Genomic DNA, 21,258 nt, shown 5'->3' on the forward strand with positions numbered 1-21,258 from the left:
GAAAAGAAACATATACTTATACAATACAACAAAGAAAAAAAAGGATACACATCAAAATAACTGGAAAAAATATCAGCCCCAATTTACTTGTGTGGGACAGGGAGTACCATAATATTTTTTTTGGGGTACACCCCATCTATGCGAAATATCAGCTTGATATCTTTACCCGTTTCTGAGAAAAAGGGCGGTGACAGACAGTCAGTCAGACAGACGGACAACAAAGAGATCCTATAACGGTTGCTTTTTTTCTTTTGACGTTCGAAACCCTAAAATTAAGTAAAAATATTATGCTGCTACCAAAAAATGTACTTACAGGTATTGAAAAAGCGGTATATAGTACTAAACAAATTATAAACAAACAAAAAACCCGACTGCACGCTAAAAAGATGAAAACAAGTCCCAACGTTAATGGAAAGTATCGTAGGTTACTTAGAAAACGGCCTTGAGTGGCGGTCAAGTTGGTCCCCGCCTGCGATACTTTCCATTAAAATTGGGACTTGTTTTCATGTTTTTAGCGTACAGTCGGGTTTTTCGTTTGTTTATAATTGTATTTTTTTATTTGTAACTTTTTAGTTGTTTTTATTTTATGAAATTTTACGTCAGTAGTTCATGATCATTTTTAATTTCAATAATTTTGGTGTTGCTTTTTAAATACCTTCAAAATGCATATTTTTGTAATGTGAAAATCAAGCCCTTTCATTTGATACGTTACACGGCAAAGTTCAATTATTATTTTTTCGATCATCACGTTATGTCCTCTAGAGGGCGCTATGTACATTTTAATGGAACATCACATAGCCTATAACCATCGCGCCATCAATACGCTTCTAACAATACCTCATACATCAAAATCTATCAAGCCGTTTAGGCTACAGGAGGGAACAAAGAAACAGACAAACATACATACATACAATCAAAAAACATTACCCTCCTCCTTCGGCAGTCGGGTAAAAAGGAGTAAGACAGGGGGTCATTCTGAACTTTTGCTCTACGAGTTTTGGAAATTAACAAAAAAAAAACCTTTTTCATAGAAACTGTTTAAAATGTACTTAGTATATGGAAGAGCGGGGTATCCTGGCACAGGTACTTTATACTTAAAAGGATACCCCATCAACTATTGTAACTAGTATGTAAGTTTACGAAATAAAATATTTTGTATTTTGAATTTTTTTAGAAACTTTGTTGGACATGTGACTTTTTACCATGGAAAATGAATTTTTTTTTTCGCGAATTTGCAAATCTCTTAGAACAAAAGTTGTTCAGAATGACTCCTTGAGTCATCCCCTTTTGGCTTAGTATAGCCCTTTTGCGACACTATGTATTTACTTTGCTTTGTCGTCGGGGTTCAGTTGGCTGGAGGATGCCCGAAACTTATTATCTACACTTTAATACTTGTAGTTACCTTTCTACAAGTAAATACCACATTTGTTTGAGAAAGCTAATCGGGTTCCGAGTATAGAGTAAAGTGGCACCCCTATTAATTTCTACTCTTTCCTGGTGCCTACCAGTGTAAGTAAGAATTATACTTACTTACCTACTTACCCTAAAATCACCCAAAATGTACTTGAACATAATTGTCAATAAAGTTGGCGAGTAAAAGTTTATCGACCCACTGTGCAAACTTACATGTGTGCGTGTCACTGCGTGTGCTGTGTGAAGAGCATTGAAAACCCAAAATTGGCGCGGCACGTCACCCTGTACGGGGCCTTAATGGTGAGGTTTAAATTTATATACAGGGTGTAATTTTACTTTTTCATTGCTCGCAAGTGTATAAAGGTGAGGCAGGTAGCCGACGCTTTCTCGTTTATTTTATCAATTTGCAAACAATACTTGTTTGTGTTATTAAGTCAACTAGTGCAATCATATGTTATAGTTGTTGTAAATATACCTGCAGAGATGAGCGCATCACTCGTTTGTAAATGATGAAATAAAATTATTTACGTATGATTCACCAATGTATCCTACCTGATGACTGACTGGTGTAGTGGTTAGAGACCCTGACAGCTATGCCGAAGGTCCCGGGTTCGATTCCAGTCCGGGGCAGATATTTGTTTAAAAGACATATTTGTACTCGGGTCTTGGGTGTTAATTGTATAAGACTATTTATCTGTGTAGATATATCAGCTGACCGATACCCATATTACAGGCGCTGCCTAGCTTGGGGTCGGATGGCTGTGTGTGTTATACCTATTATTGTAAAAAAAACGATCCGACAAGTGCGAATTGGACCCGAAATAAAATAAAACAATAAACTCAAGAATATTATTCTTGATAACCAACTAAAAAAACGCAATAAGTAAAGTGACCTCTAGAAATACCTAATTATTAAACTATAGTATCTGAAAAGTACTTTAAATAGCACAGACTTATCACCTGAATGGTACCGACCATTGATAAAAATATATGTTTAATTATTAGTATATATATTGAATGTAACTATCGCAATAGTTTTTTAACTCCAATTCGAAAATGATAAATATAATTCATGTCAAACACGCATTATAAACCTAATTTACTATAAACGTTTTCATATTATAACGGCTTTATAAGTCCCGATCACTAGTTATCAATAAGACGTTGTCCCACTTTATATGTTTCATCACATCGTAATGAATAATTGTCTCATGTCTCATGTAACACAGTGCATACGAGTATTTAAACTTTGATCTTCGTCATAGGTAGTTACAGGCTGACAGCGCTAACTTGGCAACCGTAACAAGTGAACATTTTACATTCTATTCTATTCTGATAGGGGATGAAGTTCCTGTACGTGGCTCTCTAGAGTGGAACCTTTGTACATACATATCCCCTTGATTTCAGCTCAGCCAGCCTAGCTCCCGAGTAAACTGGAGTAGCAAGCCTAGGTGTTGCAATAGCTGAGATAGGCGCTATGTTGGTCCAAGAATAGATAATCTTGTTTCTGTAGTAGGTGGACAAGCTAACAGAATATGTTCAACCGTCTCATCTACTTCCTTACATGTCCTACATTTTACATAAAAGCAGTATGAACGAAAGCTTGAGTGTTAGTTTATTTTTGTTTAGCAATTTTAACAATACATCCGAGGTAGCTTAGTCGGATAAACGCCAGCTTCTCACGCCAGATATGCGGGTTCGAATCCCGGCGCTGACATGTACCAATGAGTTTTATGAATTTAAGTACAATGTATAACATCGCTCTTGTTAGTTCACTCATGTTCAGTAATTTTTACTATACATAAACAGTATATTTATATTGTTAATGATCAATCTTGTGTTTGTTTCAGACATTACGGAAATATTCAAAGAAACCCCGGAGCAGATCCAACAAGTACTCGCTCAGCACAACCTCACGGACCTGCAATATGTAAGTTTTTCAAAACAATTTAAAACTTAATCATTTACGTTGGTAAATATAAGAAAATTTAACATACGTCCATGATTTAAATATTAGTTAATCAACTGTTATGAAGTTCATGAATATTCAAGAGCGTTAGTTATTTCAGGTGGTAATTATAATAATCTTCGTAAACAAATCGGTTTGAAACTCTCCATCTTGGTATGTACCTGCGTCAGATAAATACGCAACAGCGCTTGAAAGAAACGACTACAATTAATTGGGTATTTATTGTCGTTTAGGAGTATTTCTGAAAGTTGGCATCCTCAATAAATGTGAATAATCTGTAAGTTTATAGGGAAGCTGTATAGTCATATTAATGCAAGATCCCGACTTCTAATCTTCACTTGTGCTTTTTATATTATTTATGAATAACCATGGATGGTTTAAATTGGCAATAAATATGGAAATTCTTAGGGACGGGAAAACATTTTAAAGCTAAGTGAAGCTAGCAAGCAATTACTCTTTGTTGTTGTTTTATGACACATCAGAGGTACTGAGGATCGATGAATTAGTAGAAAGTATTTTGAGAAGTGGTGGCGCAGTGGATAAGATCTTATCTCTCATTCGAAAATCCGTGGGTTCTAATCCCAGGATTTATTTATTTACCAACAAATTATTGTCAATTTTAGGAATTGAACTTCAAAAGTTATATTACGTGCACTTACGGTGACGGAAAGCATCGTGAGGAAACCAGAGTCGTGAGCACAAGTTTCGATCCTCCGTTAACGTTGCGTATCGTTAACTGTCACTGTCAAAATGTAAGGCAAAGTTAGTTCCAAAAGTGGCATTTGTTTTTTCCATATGTTAGGTGGAATTTCACCAAACGCTAAACGTATTTAGTAGCCTGTCTTACGTCTGTCAGTTAGTACAAAATGTATTTAAAATTTGATTTAAATACGTTTAGCGTTTGGTAAAAGTGACCCTTCGTGTAGATTCGAAAATAGTATCGAATCCTATGCTCGCGCCTCTGCACATCTAGATTATTTTCTAGTTGATATTAGACTTCACATTAAATAAGTCAAAACAAAAGAGAAACCTCTTGTACGGATCCTTCGCCACTGACTGTGTGTACTCATGTACTTAAATAAATAAAACCAACTCGCACTAGGCCAGCGTGGTGGACTAGGCCTAAAACCCTTCCTTCTTTCCCCGTGCCCCAGCAGTGGGGACGTGATGGGTCGTGATGATGATGTACTTAAATAAACGCTTCTTGTTGTTCGCAGGAGAACCACAGCTTCTACAGCAGCACTTTCATTGGGAACCGCACCTACTTCGACGAATACTGGGCGAACCTGACGGCGGCGCGGGCCGAGGTGCACCCCATCTTGAGCGACTCGCACCGCAGAGCCACGGTAATGTTGTCACTCTACTACCCTCTAAACGCAGCGTGGGACGCCCTCCTGCCCGCTGGACTGAAGACCTTAGGCGGGTAGCCGGTACTGGCTGGATGAGGACGGCCAAGGACCGAGTGTTGTGGCGCTTCTTGACAGAGGATTATGTCCAGCAGTGGATGATTATTGGCTGATGATGATGATATCCTCTGCCTAATGGTCGCCGCACATATAAGCGCAATGAGAACGATCGCCTTTCTTTTCTTATGTCGCGAGCTCGCGTTCTACTGGTTGATAGAAGAAAAAGAGACCATCCGATTACGTTATGTTTGTACACCTAAAGACTGCCGAACGGAAGTGATACCCAGAAAGGCAGACCCATGACCTGGACGGCTTTTGTAAGAACTGGAATGCGGAGGCAGTTGACACGACAGGGATAAGTGGAAGACCCATTGAGATGACCTCTGTGCAGGAGAAAGACACAATACATAGATTAAATAAAATAACAGAATAGCTTCAATGTATTTTATATGAACAAGGCACAGTGGAAATAATTCTATCATTCTTCGATTCCACCATTTTGCAACAAATTTCTTCAAAGATAAATTAAATATTAGCTACCTAGATGCTACTAACGTGCAATTGAAAAATCCTGTGAATAATAAAAGATAATAGCGACAACGTTATTATTAAGTTGTCAATGGAAAACACCCCCAGCAGAATGTATAATTATTAAAACACCAGAAATTACACATATATTAATGTCGGTTTTTAATTCAAATGACATATTATTAAGGAACCTCCGTCATTACGTGGAATTAGTATAATCTGCGTGAATAAAAAATATTTGTTTTATTTTAGGAATACTTACAGCATTTGTTATAACATATTGTAGGTATAACTTTGGAACTAAATCAGTGCTCGTGTCTACCACCCTATATCTTTTTATGTTCAACAATATTAATCAAATGATCTCTCTGCATACGCCATAAGAAACAAGCCGGAGTGAGTGTTTTAATTTATTTACCATACCGTAAAAACATCGCACCTGAAATAAATATCATTTGACATGGAATACACAAACATGTACACCACAATTGCTGCAAAAAAACATTGTAAACTGCACGAATAAAGCAAAACCTGTCCCCGCTGCCACGGTCGTATTTATCGTGGTTGTCGCGGAGGTTGCATACGTGAGATGTCCCAGCTTGAGGCACACATGAAAAAGTATCTGCAAATCATCTATACGAATAACGTAAAATTAAACTTACTAGCTCATCAACATAATTCACCATCGCCTGGAACACAGCAGCAAATCATCAATCATTAACTCTCTTCACTTCACCATCTCTCAACAAAAAAATAAAAACTTTATTTCACTCAGACAGTAAATCGATATAATTATAAACAAAGAAAGACATGTAAACTATAATAACAAACAAACATTTTCTCAAATTTCCAGGCGTTGAAGCTGCAATTCCCGTTCCCATTCTACGGCCACCCCCTTCACAACATCACGGTGGCCACCGGAGGGTTCATCTATACCGGCGAGCACGTCCACCATTGGTTGGCGGCCACCCAGTACATCGCGCCTCTGATGGCCAACTTCGACACTACGCAGTCTGATGATAGTGTGGTCAAAGTGTCTAGTTTGGGTTCGTATTGTTTACTATTGTAATTTAACTGATGATTGTTGCTCCGTGCTAGTGCTGTTGATATTGCGCCTGGCACAGATAGTTCACGACTTTTAATTTTTTTTATCGGCAGCATCTCGATGACGGAATTTGCACATTTATTGACAAACTTTAAGCGCGGTACCGAAGTATTTATCATGGACTTCACACGGGCGTATAGTACTCGTTGGTAAAAACCGCTCTTATTTATACTGACTGACTAATCCTTTCACCTCTGTCACGAACCGGCGAACCCTAATCTCGCTCTACAGTAAAAAAAAATTACAGGCGAGTACTGGGTAGGGGTGATCGTTAATGGTTTAATTCATTAATTTATTACATTAATTATATTTATTAATTAACTACATTAACATAATTTCATTAAATTGATATTGATAATTTAAAAAGTTCAATTTACCGACCGTCCGTATTTGACTTGCAACGCCCTCTATGATTTTCGATGAGAACAAATTGATCTCCAAGGCGCGAGGCGGCCAAATTCAAGGACACGGTTATTCATTATCGTTTAAGCAATGTAATGCACAGGGTTATGGTATTTATGTCTATAGTAATAGATGCGAATTATCGTTGAATGCTCCATTAACGTTTTTAAGTGATGTAATGCACAGGGTTATGGTATTTATGAGTATAGTAATAGATGCGAATTATCATTGAATGCTGGATTACTGTTAACGATATACAATCAACCATCAACCATAACTTTATTTTCACTAATTCACTGAATGATAATTTAAACACGGAAGTCGAAAGTAAAATAATTTTCACGTCGCGTAAGTATTATTGTTAAATATATTTGACGTCGAGTAAAGTAGATTGCATTAATCAATATTTCTTAAGTTCGGTTTCGGAAGTTGTAGGTAGGTATAAAGTAGGGTTAGTGTAATGATTAAGTTAGTTAAATTAGAGTAATAAACTGTACAAATAAACTTGGATTAGTGATAAGTGATTGCAGTAAACTGTAAATAAACCCATTTCGAGAAAAGTGCCAGTGATGTTAAACTTGCTACGAGTAATTTCTGTAAAAAGACTCTTTCTTATAAAAGAACCACTACAAACTTGAAAACGCATTTAAAATTAATGCACATTTCCGTATACAGCGATTAACCAAACAAAAAACCCAGTAGGTATAACATCATTCATAACCTTATAACCTCTGAGTTTAATTATTTGAAGTCAACAAAAATAACAAACAACCAATCAGCGTTTTTATCTGTTAACAATTATTCATTAATATTAACTGTTAATATATTATGATATTTTATATTATTCATTATCAATTAACCATTATTCAGTTTTAACACTTATTCTCATCTCTAGTACTGGGTATGAGTGAGATGGGTCATTGTTAGGGGCGGGGCTAACGATTTTGTTCTTTTGTTCAACGATTTATATTGATTTCGTGGACCTATAGCAACACAGTAAATATACTACGGTACTCGTTTGTTAAAAAAATAGGCTGTAGTGTCTTTTGTTTCTCACACTAAGAAGAATCTACATTAGATTATTAACACTATCCAATCTCTCTGCAGACGACCAGTTCACCGCAATCTGGGAGAACGTGGCACTACAAGAGGACAAATCACACAAGTTCACGTTTGCGGTCACCCTGTATAAGAACGGAGACATCATCTTCGCATACAAGGACATCCCGATCCCGATCGGGGACATCAACGAGTATGTCCACCCTGTGAAGGTGGGCATCAGTGATGCTTACCAGACCGATCGGATTGTGTTCTGTGAGTGATTTTCCACTTTATTATAATGAAAACAACAGAGGTATATTGTACTAGACGCCACAAATGCACGATTTCTATGAAAACCACGTGTGCACTTGGGAATCTAGTATAATAGATGTCTGTGTAAAAAACTAAACAAGCTATGAAAAAGTTCCAATTATATGAAACGGCAATGGCAGGTGGAACATTTTCATTGCTCGTGAGTGTAGATGTTAGATTTTAGGACTAATGTTGCAGTGTTGTAACTCGATAGGTGTTTGTGTGAGTATGAAGGTGCCAATTGGTTAAGATCTTATCCGTTACAGTTGCACCAACAGAGCTTGTCTGTTGACACCCTGAGTTCAAATTCTTGCATGTACCAATGATATCAGGAATTTAAGTAGGCACAATGCTCTTACGGTGAAGGAAAACATAGTGAGGAAACCTGCACATCTAGATGTGTGAACTGACTAGTCACTGCTACCAGCGTGGTGGGAAATGATAATGAAATGGGAATGGAAGGCATTTGATTGCATATGTGCAAACGTTATATTCAAAAGAGCCAGGGGAAAGCACTTACATCTATTATATAATAATATGCTATATGTATTAACCCCTAATCGGCCATAGTATATTTGATCTTTAATCCCCGAGGGATTAAAGGTGAAAACGAATGAATTTGAGTAGCCATGGCCGTTTAAGGGTTAACAACTAACGCTATAGAAGTTTTAAACGTAATCTTTATGTTGTAGTTATTCTCATATTTAGTTATTGTATACAAATACTAACAATACACTACATTACTAAACCTATTTATGGTTGGTTCTCTTCTGTTCTGATCGATATGTGTGAGTAAATGTTTTGCATGTATTGTTTCAATGTCAAAGCGGCGGATGCCAATGGTGGTAAGTTTGTAGAAATCTACAACATCATAATCACTTTTTACAACTCCACATACGTCTCACTTTCATTAAAAATAATTAATTTGGTAAAATACCAAAATATACTTAAATCCATTTAACACCTGCGCACTAAGGCCAATACACAGTAATACACACACTGTTTAGTGAGAATGTTAAGTAGACGTTCAATCGTACAATGCTGGGGAGATCATTACTGACTGACTGTCAAACTGTCAGTCAAACTCACTATAAAAAGAAGGTTATCCATCATTTAAGCAAAAATAAACTTATAAGTGCTTACTTCTTCATACTTTGCCGAGCCAGCGCTGATAAGCGCGAGAAAAAATATCCATAGTAAAGTAAGCGCTTATAAGTTTCCAGCTTTCATTTTCTGTATACGGCCTATTTCACCAAAGAAACATTGCTCGAACAGAGCCGAGCTATAGTTAAGAATGTTAATATTTCACTCATTTTATTCTGATGTGTTGGTTCTACTGTAGTTACTCGTAATTACTGAAACATTTTGCAAAAGCGAATTCGGCAGCTGTACACCATAGATAAATATATCTAAGATGTCCGTTCTTCTTTATTAAATTGCAGAACAGGTCAACACTCTTGGCTAGAAAAGGTTTGTAAATGCAATGGAAAGATAAGTTGCCCATTTTCGTGCCTGTTTTAGCGTCCTCATGAAGTTATAGGATATAATATTTAACTAGAAACTCGATATAAGTCGCGTCCAATAAGAAACAAATATAATAGAGCCTGTACGAGTTTTACAATTAATTATTAAAATGAATCATCTGCATCCATTATCTGTCAAAAAGTTCTAGATGGATATCGCTAGAGGCGTCACTTTGTATGTGAGAAAACGAAAACTTTAATAGTTTACGATGAACTATCAAACCTGACTCAAACTCAAGACGCATAGAAATGGCCAGATAATCGGCAAATCTGTGTGAGTAAAATGGAATGGAATGGTTTCTTTATTGACTCGGCTTATATCGACTATATAGTTGACAGTTTGTGAAGGTACCTTTAATTTACTAGTTACTTTGTTTTCCTATTTATTAGCTTAATACATAATTTTATTATTTTCTTAATACATTATCTATGAACTCATAAATGTAAAAATTGACATATAAATTGATTGATTTGGCAATCGCACTATAGAGCTTCCACTATGTTATTGTATTTTAGACATTTCCTTATGTCTGGTAAGTAAAGTTGGTTTTCCTTTGCAGTTGTCGAATGTCAAAAAACCAATAATATAATGGACAGAGTATAAACAATCTATTTTCGTTCCTGCTTTATGATTTCTTTGTGAGTATGCGATCTCCAAGTCAATCTATTGATATACAGTGAAACTATAAAGTCCTGAAATTAAATGAGGGCACTGCTATCTTTCATGCAGCAACCCTATATAGCGAAACATAACTGACTTTGATACTTGAAATTTTGCCTGTTAACTTCCTACCTATTTATGTATTTTAAAAACAACTTACCATCCACAAAAAAGCTCTTATACAAGCTAGAAGGTGTTAATATGAAGGCTATAATAGTGAAACCAATAAATATTTATTTAGATAACGTTATTACAACTGTATAAAAAACTGGATCTGTTGACGAAGGGCACACATAGTAAAGACTTCAATTTCTCTTTTTGGACGGCCAGTTCTGTTTCTTCCAGGAGTTAGAAATATTCCATATTTTGCCCTCTTTGGCACGCTGGTCCGATATAACTATAAAATAAAATAAAAAAATCTTTTTGAGTTACACAATGCCCCCCAAATTCACACAATGCGAATTTAGTAAGTAAACAAAAAATATATCTTCAAGTATCAACATGTTAAGGTTTGACTCAACTGAAACCAGATGAAACCTACAATCAGTGGTATGTAAACAATGTTCGACTTGGGCTCTAAACCTAGGTTTATCGATAAATGAAGCGTTGGTACTAATAAAAAATGAGTTATTACAATTTGTACAATGTTACATACCCGTCATACACGCTGTACGAGCGTAAATATCCTCCAAATTCGACAAAATGTGTCCAGCTTGATGTTCTGCTAAACATTGTATAAAAACTCGATAAATAACTTCACTAGCTTGACTACGAATATTTTTCTTCATCTTCCTAATTGCAACCAAGCGTAAATTGTTGCTTTTATCTACATTAACCTTATAATTAATGAGAAAATTCAAAAAAACAGCCAACCGCCTATTGACATAAACAATTGTTATGACTTTTATGTTTCTTTTCTAATGGTGCCAGGCTCCTGAAAATTTTAGTTCCTCAAACATTAATTTCAGGACTTTATAGTTTCACTGTATGTTTTTTTTTATATACAAATGGTCACTTTAAGTTGTTAAGTTAGCTAATTACATAATAACTTAAGATACAAGTACCATTAAGTAGGAACTGAATATTTTACCCAATTAGGTACTACTTATGGTTATGTTTTTGATGGCATTATGTATGTACCTACCGTAGGTTTACGATCATAGAAATAGCCAATGGATGTGACTGTCTATCAGAGCAGATCGTCTGCCTTTTCGGTGCTGGACAACACACATACAATTCTGCCACAATTCATTTGAATATAAGTTATCTTTAATGCATGTGCATGTTAATTGCATCTAATTCTTATTTTCTATTTGGTAGATATTTTTCATTTTGGTGTGTAGTTTATTTGAGAGCAAAAGCAACAATAGACATTCATTATTCTCTCTTTTTTTATATCAAAAATGCTGATTTTGCATCTAAATTTACTCCTTAAAATATTTTATAATGAGTTTTCACTTTAATATTAGTTCTAGTCAATGTATAATAATACACCGTACTAATGATTAAAGTATCATATTTTAAACTGACACCAACTCCACTCTATATTCTATGTGCACCTAACACGATCCTCACTTGCTTTTATATGGTGTATAAAAAATAACAAATTAGTTGCACAATCAGTATTTTTAATGCAAGAATAATATAACTATTGCTTTCATACAATATTTTCTGCGCAGTAGAATAATACACTCTCGGTAAAAGTATATAATATATTGGTAATGATGATGGTAATGATTTTGGATTTGTTCTGGTGAAACGCATTTTTAAGCGAAGAACATTTTATTTAAGAAAGACATTAGGTGAACCTTTAAAAACGATCCTTAATTTACCCCAAAAACTTAAAGCAAACACTGACAGCGCTAAACATCTGTTATACACTGTCTTAAGTTTTTGTGGTATATCCTGTATTACCTACAATGTACGGTCAGCTGCATAAATAAGTAGCTATACCCTTTTTAACCTTGTCAAACTACCTACATAACAAACGTCAACCATTGAATAGGCAGTTTATGAGTTTGACAAGGTACAAAAGTGTACATCTACTTAGGGAGCTCACCGTACAAAGCAGCTAAATAGCACCACATAAATTCCCCGTCTCTTCGCCAGACGTGAGGAGGAAGACCATCTACGAGTACCACCGCGTCAACTTCAGGGACTACCAGATCACGAACCACACCATGCTCAGGCTGGTGGCTCTGCCCACGTGCCTGCAGTACAACTCTTGCGCTGAATGCGTCAACCACGACACTGGCTTCAACGTAAGTGTCTCTTCTGCACCTGTCGTAAAGGCAAAATTCTCTCTGACGCGACTGTCACATGTTTTCAAGCGTCCCGAAGGTATCTTCAGGACGCTTGAAAACATCTGACAGTCGGGTTGCCCACTTACCCGACAACTCTCTCAGCACAAGCTTGCTTGTGTCTGGGTCCACCAACCCGCACTAGGCCAGCGTTGTGGACTAAGGTTAAAACCCTTCCGTCATTGGAAGGAGACACGTGACCCAGCAGTGGGGACGTGATGGGTTGTCATGAGAACTACAGGAGGCCTGTTCTGTCTATGGCATCTTCCTAATAGACCTTAGAAAAGTATTCAGTGGTAGAGGCCTATGTTAAGCTTTGGATGATCACGGACTGATGAACTGGTGAGAGTACCTAAAATATTTGACGACCGAATGGTGTAGTAGTTAGTGTCCCTGACTGATATACCGAAGGTCCTGGGTTCGATTCCCGGCCGGGGCAAATATTTGTTTAAGACAGACGGTCTTGGGTGTTAACATGAATCTATTTGTGTAGATATATTAGATGTCCGATAACTATATTACAGGCTCTGCCTAATTTAACCTTAAATTTAATAAACCTCTGAAACAATCCTCTTTTCTTGAAATAATGAGCAAGTTTAGCGTGTATATATCCGTATAGTAAATGATGCTATGTAATGTTTCACAGTGCACCTGGTGCGAACAGATCCAGCGCTGCTCCAGCGGCACCGACCGCAACAAGCAAGATTGGGTGCTGCGACGTGAGTTCAATATATTACTAAAATAGAATAAATCTATAAAGTCATTTAAGACCGAAAGGCAGTTTAGACCCAGCGGATATGCACAAGGGTTCCATGCGAGAGAGCCAGGTGCAGGTAGTAACACCCCCGCAGAGAATAGAATAGAACCTTCCGTCCTCATTAAGCTTGCTTGGAGAAGCATTAGAAGACAATATATAGTTGTTTAGTATGACCCTCCGAGTCACCCTCTTACTACATAGCCTTATTGTAACACCCTGTATCCACAGACTGCGACCAGAAGCCCGTGATGGACGTGAGCCAATGCAAAGCCCGTAACGCCAGCGTCGACCAGTCAGTGCCCTACGGACCCGACTCCACCACCTCTGTCGTCACCACCGGTGAGTGTTCAACTTCAAAACTAATGTTGTTTCTTCGGCGGTATTGCCGACGCCGTTTGTTTACGACATTTGGGCTACCTATACGTACAGGCAGGAGGTTTGCTTAGCGCCTAGCGAATCACCAAGCTAGTAGCTCAGTAAAACCAACGTTCTAGAATCTTCGTGAATGACCTCATTGCGAGCTTGGCGCCTAGCTAGTCGCTTAGCGTGTATCAATGCGGCCGTTGACGAAGATTCTAGAACGTTGGTTTTACTCAGCTACTCACTTGGTGACTCGCTTGGCGCTAGGCGCTAAGCGAACCTGTGCGAACTGTTATACACGAGATATGCTACCCTTAATGCTGTGTTAGCACCCCTTTACATCCCAGTCGGCCCTCTCACATACAGTCAATAGATGCCATACTTTCTTCCAGTATTACCAAGTATTCTATATTACTGTATTTAGTGTTAATTAAATAGTCCTTTTTTTAAAAAGGCATTTTAATTATCCGATATAACAGAACGTAGTCTTATGAAAATCCGTTTGGTCTTACCGACAGGTGTATTATTCTTTGCATCTTTTTTTACGGTATATTTGTGTGTTCTTTATATAACAACGTCATTTCCCCCACCACAGCAAGCCCGCTGTCCCCGCCATCGCCAGTGCGCTCCGGAGCCGCCGCCCCGTACCAATCATCTGTGGGCGGTGCGGTAGCCGCCTTCGTGATCGTGGCGCTGCTGGCGACGCTCGCCGGATGGACCGTCTACGCGTTCAAGAACCCGCACACTAGGAGTGGACAGATGCTCATCAAGGTGAGGCCGTTGACGGGAAATAAGCAACTTACTGCCAGTTTCAATACTCTGTCTATCGATAGCTGACAGTTAGATCATACGACTTTGGCACATAAAAAGTTGCAATCTGTTAAATCGTATGAAAGTAGTAACTATCAGCTATCAACAGATAGAGTATTGAAACTGGCAGTTAGAGTGTTCAGTTGTGAGACAGACAAACCTGGCCAGATTTGCAAAAGACTATCCCGAATAAATTTGGACTCGCAGCGTCGCGTCGTGCTTGCCATATATCTTTTATGACTGCCCCTTTGGAATGCAGTCGTATCGACTCAAAGCAACAATGGGACTTATACCTTAAAGGCATGGTACTCATTCATTAGCGATACGGCGCGCGACTTATCACGTGATTACAGCAAAAAGCGATGCAAGCCATATAAAAAAGTGCGTCATTTAAAATTAACTTCCTCTATTTTTAAATTTTCCTATTTTATTATGTGGTTTTATTGTCCACAGTACCGACCATCGCAGTGGAGCTGGAAGCGAGGCGAGGCCCGCTACACCGCCGCCACCATCCACATGTAACTCACGCGATACTTAACGTCTAGCACTACCCTCGTATTCGGACTCGACCCACGCCGCTGCAGCCAATACTTTATACTGTCGGTGAATCTCAATATAATGTGGCTTATTCTGTAAGCATTCTATTAATGTATTGTCAAAGATTAGCCACTATTCCTCGAATGTTAAAAGTCAAACTCAAAAGATATGAAACCGAATCTCCAGACGTAACTCAAAACACTACGTTCCACGCAAAATAAAGTATTGACTGTCGCAAATTTTATGGCCCTTTAAGGCCGCTTTTTTAGGGTGTGATTCTGGCTGTTAGAAGTGGAATGTCCGCCTTAAGTGTCAATTTCACATACCTTAGATAAGTGTTTGTCTCAAGCAGCTATGTTATGTGTATTAGTGGTAGGACTGTTTCAGACCCATACTATACACTCATCTGAAGCAGCTATTATCTGTATCTAGATCTAGTAATAGGACTGAAGTTGCTCATTCACTCTTTTAAACAATTTGAGATTTAAATGTTCCGCCATTGCATCGGTTCAAAGTTTGACGCAGTTAGCATTTTCATTTTGTTTCTGTCTTTTTCATATAAACGCTTTGTCAGTAATATTCAGTGCAATTGACACTACAAACAGGTGGCTACATTCTGCACCAAAAGAAAGTGTTTTCAGATTTCCGTACGGGCTCTGTGTCCGTCCAATGTAAAAAAAATAGAATATGTGCGAAATGCAGAAGAGATGTACCGTAACGAAACCTGAAATTCAACGAAACTGAGAAATTGTTACGAAACTGTCATCAGTTACTATGGTAACTAAAACTACTACCATTTTTGGTTTTGTTACGGAACATCTGTTTTGCATTTCACAACACTTTCGATTGCTCCCGAACTAATTAGTTACTGTAGAATAATATTATTGTCTTCATAAGAATTATACTTTTATTGATTTCATACAAAACTATTTTCTACTTACAATAGAGTATTTTTTTGTAAACAGATAATATTATAGTAACTACTAAATTCATTTTTTTATTATAAAGTATTAAATCAATGTTGAAAAGAGTTTTGAAAAAAGACATTGATTGTAAAGAAATATTAATGAGATTATCAGCTCAAAAAGGTTGTTTTTATGAGCCCTACGGAACTCTTAGCAGTGCACTTAGTGCACGCTTTTGACCAATTTTTTTTTAACTTCTGCTGACCATCGTCAGTAGATACTAGAAATAAATACTATATAGAATTTTAAGAGTGATATAATTATTATAAATATATACGATACGTTACTTATATTATCTGGTATTTTTAAAGTTAATCTAAATCAATTATTAAAACTGTTGTTTTTTAAGAGAGAAATGGCAGTTATTGGCAATTATTTATGTTTTAGACTGTTATTATTATAATTATACTATTAACCAAATAAATAATTTCAAAATTATGGGATTTAGCAACGACACAGCATACGGAACCGATTCAAGTGATGTGATGAATATGTAACTCAGTAAGTATTTCATATTATTTATCACAAAGGCAGCAGTAACGTAGCAATTCATTCATAACCTCACATCACACTATATGTGCTTGTTTGTGCGTGGTTATATCTAGGTAACATAACAACATGGATGAATAACAACTGCTATATTTTCAGTGAAAGTGAGCGGGAGTGCGAGGAAACGCCTCATCCAGAGTTTCTTCTAATGACTGGAACCGCGTACCATCCGAATTTCTAATCACCACTAGGTACTTTATTATCGAGGCACAATTATGTAAGCCTCGTCAGTTTCTTTACCATTATCACAGATAAATAATATTAATAACACACAAGCACTTAGATGGTTTGTTTTATTACAATATTCGTTGCATCATTAGTATCTAGAGCAAGCGCATTTATGTGCCAAGTGTAAATGAGATGTTGATACGATACAATTAAGTACATGATACCTACCCATACGTTTGTTTACTCCCACTCACATTTTGTATGGTATTGTATATGATTATGTTGATTTTTTATTAATTTGGTAAACCATTCTTAGTTACACTGAAAGTATATTTCGCTATAAGATATAATAAATGTAAGCCTTGCCCTCCTACATACCTGAAATTAATATGACTTATATTTTTCTAATGAATCGCTCATACTATGAAATATTATATCAGCTATTTTATAATATCTATCTGATTGTTAAAACTTTACATTTCTAAAAATATATTTATTGAATGAATTTGTATAACTTATTGCAGATACCAAAATTGAAAAAAAATATGAACTGTAGCATCCTCTTTATGAACTAATCTATACAATAAATTGTGCCGTTGAAACAATAGTTTGTTTAATTTCACACCACCTATCACTATACAATGGGCTTTGAACTGAATAGACTATCCATTAGGAGAAATATTAGCATTGTGTATTGAGTGTCGGCGGAAGCGTCATGTGGCGTCTGCTGGCAGTATCCTCATGCCTGGCCGCGGCCGGGGCATCGCCGTGTGGCTATCAGGACACGCTAGAGCTGGGTCAGTGGCGGCCTGGACTAAGGCACCTCGATGCAGTCATAGTGGAGCGTCCTAGCGACCATGAAGCGGCTTTTACCTACGAGAACACGTTCAAGGGTTTCCGGATCAGATACGTCAGTGTTCATAACGTGGCGGTGAAGACCTGTGGAGCTCTGGCCGTGGTGGCCGGTGGTGGCGTCGGCAGTCAGGGTCTGGTCATCAGGCTACAAGCGCCGCCCTATCACGAGATACGCTCCGTTATTGATGTCTGGGGCGACTTCGATGTGTCCTATAGTAAGAGAAAGAATGCCACGAGATCACATGTCAAGTTGACAGCGTAAGAGAAAAATCGGTCAAAATAAGAAACATACTCAAGTGCAAAAAATATTTGAAAAAATTATGCTGCATCAAATGCTTTCGCACTTTAGTATTCACGGCCTTCTCCATAACCAACAGTTCGGTTTCACCAAAGGTCGATCTACAACTGACGCTGGTGTCGCGTTGGTCAAACACATATTTAGTGCTTGGGAGGAACGTCTTGATGCTGTGGGTGTATTTTGCGATCTATCGAAAGCATTTGATTGTGTGGATCATGCCACTCTACTTATGAAACTTAAATATTATGGGCTAACTGGCAAAGCTCTTACATTATTGGAATCATACTTGACCAACAGAACTCAACTAGTTGACATAAATGGAGTGCGTTCGGCTGGCTGTCCTGTCAGTATGGGTGTTCCCCAAGGCTCGATTTTAGGACCATTCTTGTTTCTTGTATAAGTTAACGATTTACCGTTTTTGGTAGATAAATTATGTGAGATAGTACTGTTTGCTGATGATACTTCACTTATATTTAAGTTGAAGCGACAAGAAGTCAATTTTGACAATGCAAACAGTACTCTTTCCATAGTTGCTAATTGGTTCACTGTAAATAATTTAGCTCTTAACTCCAAGAAAACAAAATGTATTAAATTCACTTTGCCTAATGTAAGACAAGTAGAGACATATTTGATATTGAATAACGATAAGCTAGAGTTAGTAAATGAAACGGTATTCCTGGGTATTACAATTGACTCAAAGTTGCAATGGGGACCCCATATTGAGAGGATAGCCGGTAGATTGAGTTCTGCAGCTTATGCGGTTAGAACCATTAGACAGTTAACAGATGTAGATACAGCCAGGCTTGTGTATTTTAGTTATTTTCATAGTGTTATGTCTTACGGAATTCTATTGTGGGGACGAGCGGCTGACATTAATCAAATCTTTGTTCTGCAAAAACGAGCAATTCGAGCCATATATGTATTAGGGTCTAGAATTTCATTAAGAGATGCGTTTAAGGAAATAGGTATACTAACTGTTCCATGCCAATATATCTATGAAAATATTATGTATGTTCGTAAAAACTTAAATTCATTTAGTAAAGTAGGAGCCACTCACGGTATTGAGACCAGAAACAAAAATAAGTTGCTTTTCCCCACACTCAGACTTTCGAAAACAAACACATCATTCATGGGGAACTGTATACGTTTTTATAATAAATTATCAAATGAAGCAATAAACCTTACTGAGCAAAAATTTAAGAATTATGTTAAAGCTACATTATGTAGTAAAGCTTACTATAGTATAAATGATTATTTAAACGACAAAAACGCGTGGTCTTGTCCACCTCAGCTAAGGCTATTGAAAAAATGAAATGGATATAGGTACTTAAGTAAAATTGTAGGTACTAGGTAGATATAAGTAAAAATTGTAATAGATTATAAGGAAAAAGTTGAAAAGATGCTCGAGGAGTTTCTTTCGCCATTTCTTTCCTTCTCAATGACGGGGCCTTTGTGAAATGGTGGTAGATGACTATCGACAAATAATTGTAAAATTTTACGTCGATTAAACCATTTGAATTTGAATTTGAATTTGCAAACAGGGCATGGCATACCTATGGCTAAATAAAAGAAACATTTCGTACGATTAATTTTATTTAATATATGTAAAAAAAACCTTTCATATATCAAACAGTGTTTGCTTTTTGTACTTAAAACTATAAATCATGTACAACTCTTGTGAATTTCAAAATAGTGACTTTTAAAATTGTACTTGACTAGTTTTAGAACACTATGGCCACCCGTTTAACATGCGTTTAACTTATATAAGTACTATATGTTCCTTGCGTTAAACCTAAATACGAAACTGGCATTTAAACCCATACACCTACAGAACTAACATTTTGGATGTCACTAAATCTATAACTAATACTTTTTGCACCATCTTCCAAAACCAAAAATACCTAGTTCTTTTTATTAATATAAGGTCAGTAAACTTAAAACGATTACCAAATATACTAAACGGCCCCTAAGTAAACAAAAATGACCTAAAAATAACGCAATACGTGTAGCCAATTGATAAATTCAAGAAAAATACCTATGAACTATAATCATAATTCCACAAAAATACAAATATTAGCAAAACTTATTTGCCACATAAAACCTGATTTTGCGTAAATTCTTTAAAGTAAATGGACATTTTAATACCATCTCAAACAACAAGATATCATGGTATGAAAATATTTGCTCTGATACTGTTTATCACATAATGTTCCTTAAATAATTTTACACCAAGGTTTCAGAGTGTTACATTATTATAATAATACATACATTCGAAATACAGTGTGGCCTATTTAGATCCATATATTTATAAGAGAAGCCATACGAATTTATCGTTTTAGGGGACAATGATGTCGATTCTGAAGGCAGAAATTCTAATTTTAACGCTGTCAAACTAAAAAATTTGCTAGGATAAAATGATATTTACGGAAACAATCATAGAGTCGAATTTTAAACAAAGAAATTAAGGTTTTGACAGCACTAAATTTAGAATTTCTGCCTTCAGAATCGACATCAATGTCATTTGTATTTTAGTAAGTAAAATACTTCATTTTATTTAAAAATGGATTTTGGGTACTGGTACCGTTATATATTATTATACATGTGAATAGACATATATCTATATGTATATTATATTTTACGACATTCCCATACTGAATCTACATGTGCCACCCTGTATAAAACCACAACATGAGCGTTATAATATCTTAATAAACAACAATTCTAATTATAATAATTACATTATATTTGCCGATAACTTTTATAATGAATCGAAAAATAATTATTGTATTATTTTGTTAATAAAATATTTGTAATACTTTACGAGGACTGCAGGGCTACCACAATTTTATATACACATTATTATCAGATTTGATTATAATTAAATATGTACCTACCTACAATAAAGTATTTCATCATTTGGCATGTCGGCATATTTATGCCGTACAGTTTACTATCTTAATGGACAAATATTGTGAGATCTATATTCCAGAAACACCAATATCATGATCGTAGCCCTGATCCTGAATCACAAGAAGTAATAGCTAACGATTCGGTAACATACACCACCGGCGTTTCGCATGAACACAACATACACTAGATAAGCCCTACACCGACATTAAGGCAACAGATTGATTTCGATTTCGTGGACTAACTTTTTTAAGTTACAAAAACTAATGCCCCGGCTACACGAGACTAGTTTTTCAAGTTACACTTTTTAAATATAGCTATATAATTATATGTTATGGCAATAACAAGCAAGCTTTACATGGACAGACATGAAAATTAAGTGTTTATTTATT

At 36.5% G+C, this 21,258-nt stretch overlaps 1 protein-coding gene across 2 annotated transcripts in view; it reads left to right on the plus strand.

The window, feature by feature from the left end:
- Positions 1-17,411, plus strand: part of LOC105384888 (plexin domain-containing protein 2) — a 35,844-nt gene extending 18,433 nt beyond the window's left edge. The window contains exons 4-14 of one of the 2 annotated variants that reach the window (XM_048632434.1): positions 3,264-3,343; positions 4,600-4,728; positions 6,170-6,362; positions 7,931-8,137; positions 9,004-9,021; positions 12,470-12,621; positions 13,307-13,379; positions 13,646-13,756; positions 14,373-14,548; positions 15,041-15,105; positions 16,738-17,411. In XM_048632434.1, coding sequence (XP_048488391.1) covers positions 3,264-3,343; positions 4,600-4,728; positions 6,170-6,362; positions 7,931-8,137; positions 9,004-9,021; positions 12,470-12,621; positions 13,307-13,379; positions 13,646-13,756; positions 14,373-14,548; positions 15,041-15,105; positions 16,738-16,819 — 1,286 coding nt within the window. In that variant the 3' untranslated portion in view covers positions 16,820-17,411. The remainder of the gene's footprint in view (positions 1-3,263; positions 3,344-4,599; positions 4,729-6,169; positions 6,363-7,930; positions 8,138-9,003; positions 9,022-12,469; positions 12,622-13,306; positions 13,380-13,645; positions 13,757-14,372; positions 14,549-15,040; positions 15,106-16,737) is intronic. The other variant, XM_048632435.1, reaches the window with a different exon arrangement.
- Positions 17,412-21,258: the final 3,847 nt, after the last annotated feature.

The sequence above is a fragment of the Plutella xylostella genome, chromosome Z, assembly GCF_932276165.1.
Source record: "Plutella xylostella chromosome Z, ilPluXylo3.1, whole genome shotgun sequence".
Lineage (NCBI taxonomy): Eukaryota > Metazoa > Arthropoda > Insecta > Lepidoptera > Plutellidae > Plutella > Plutella xylostella.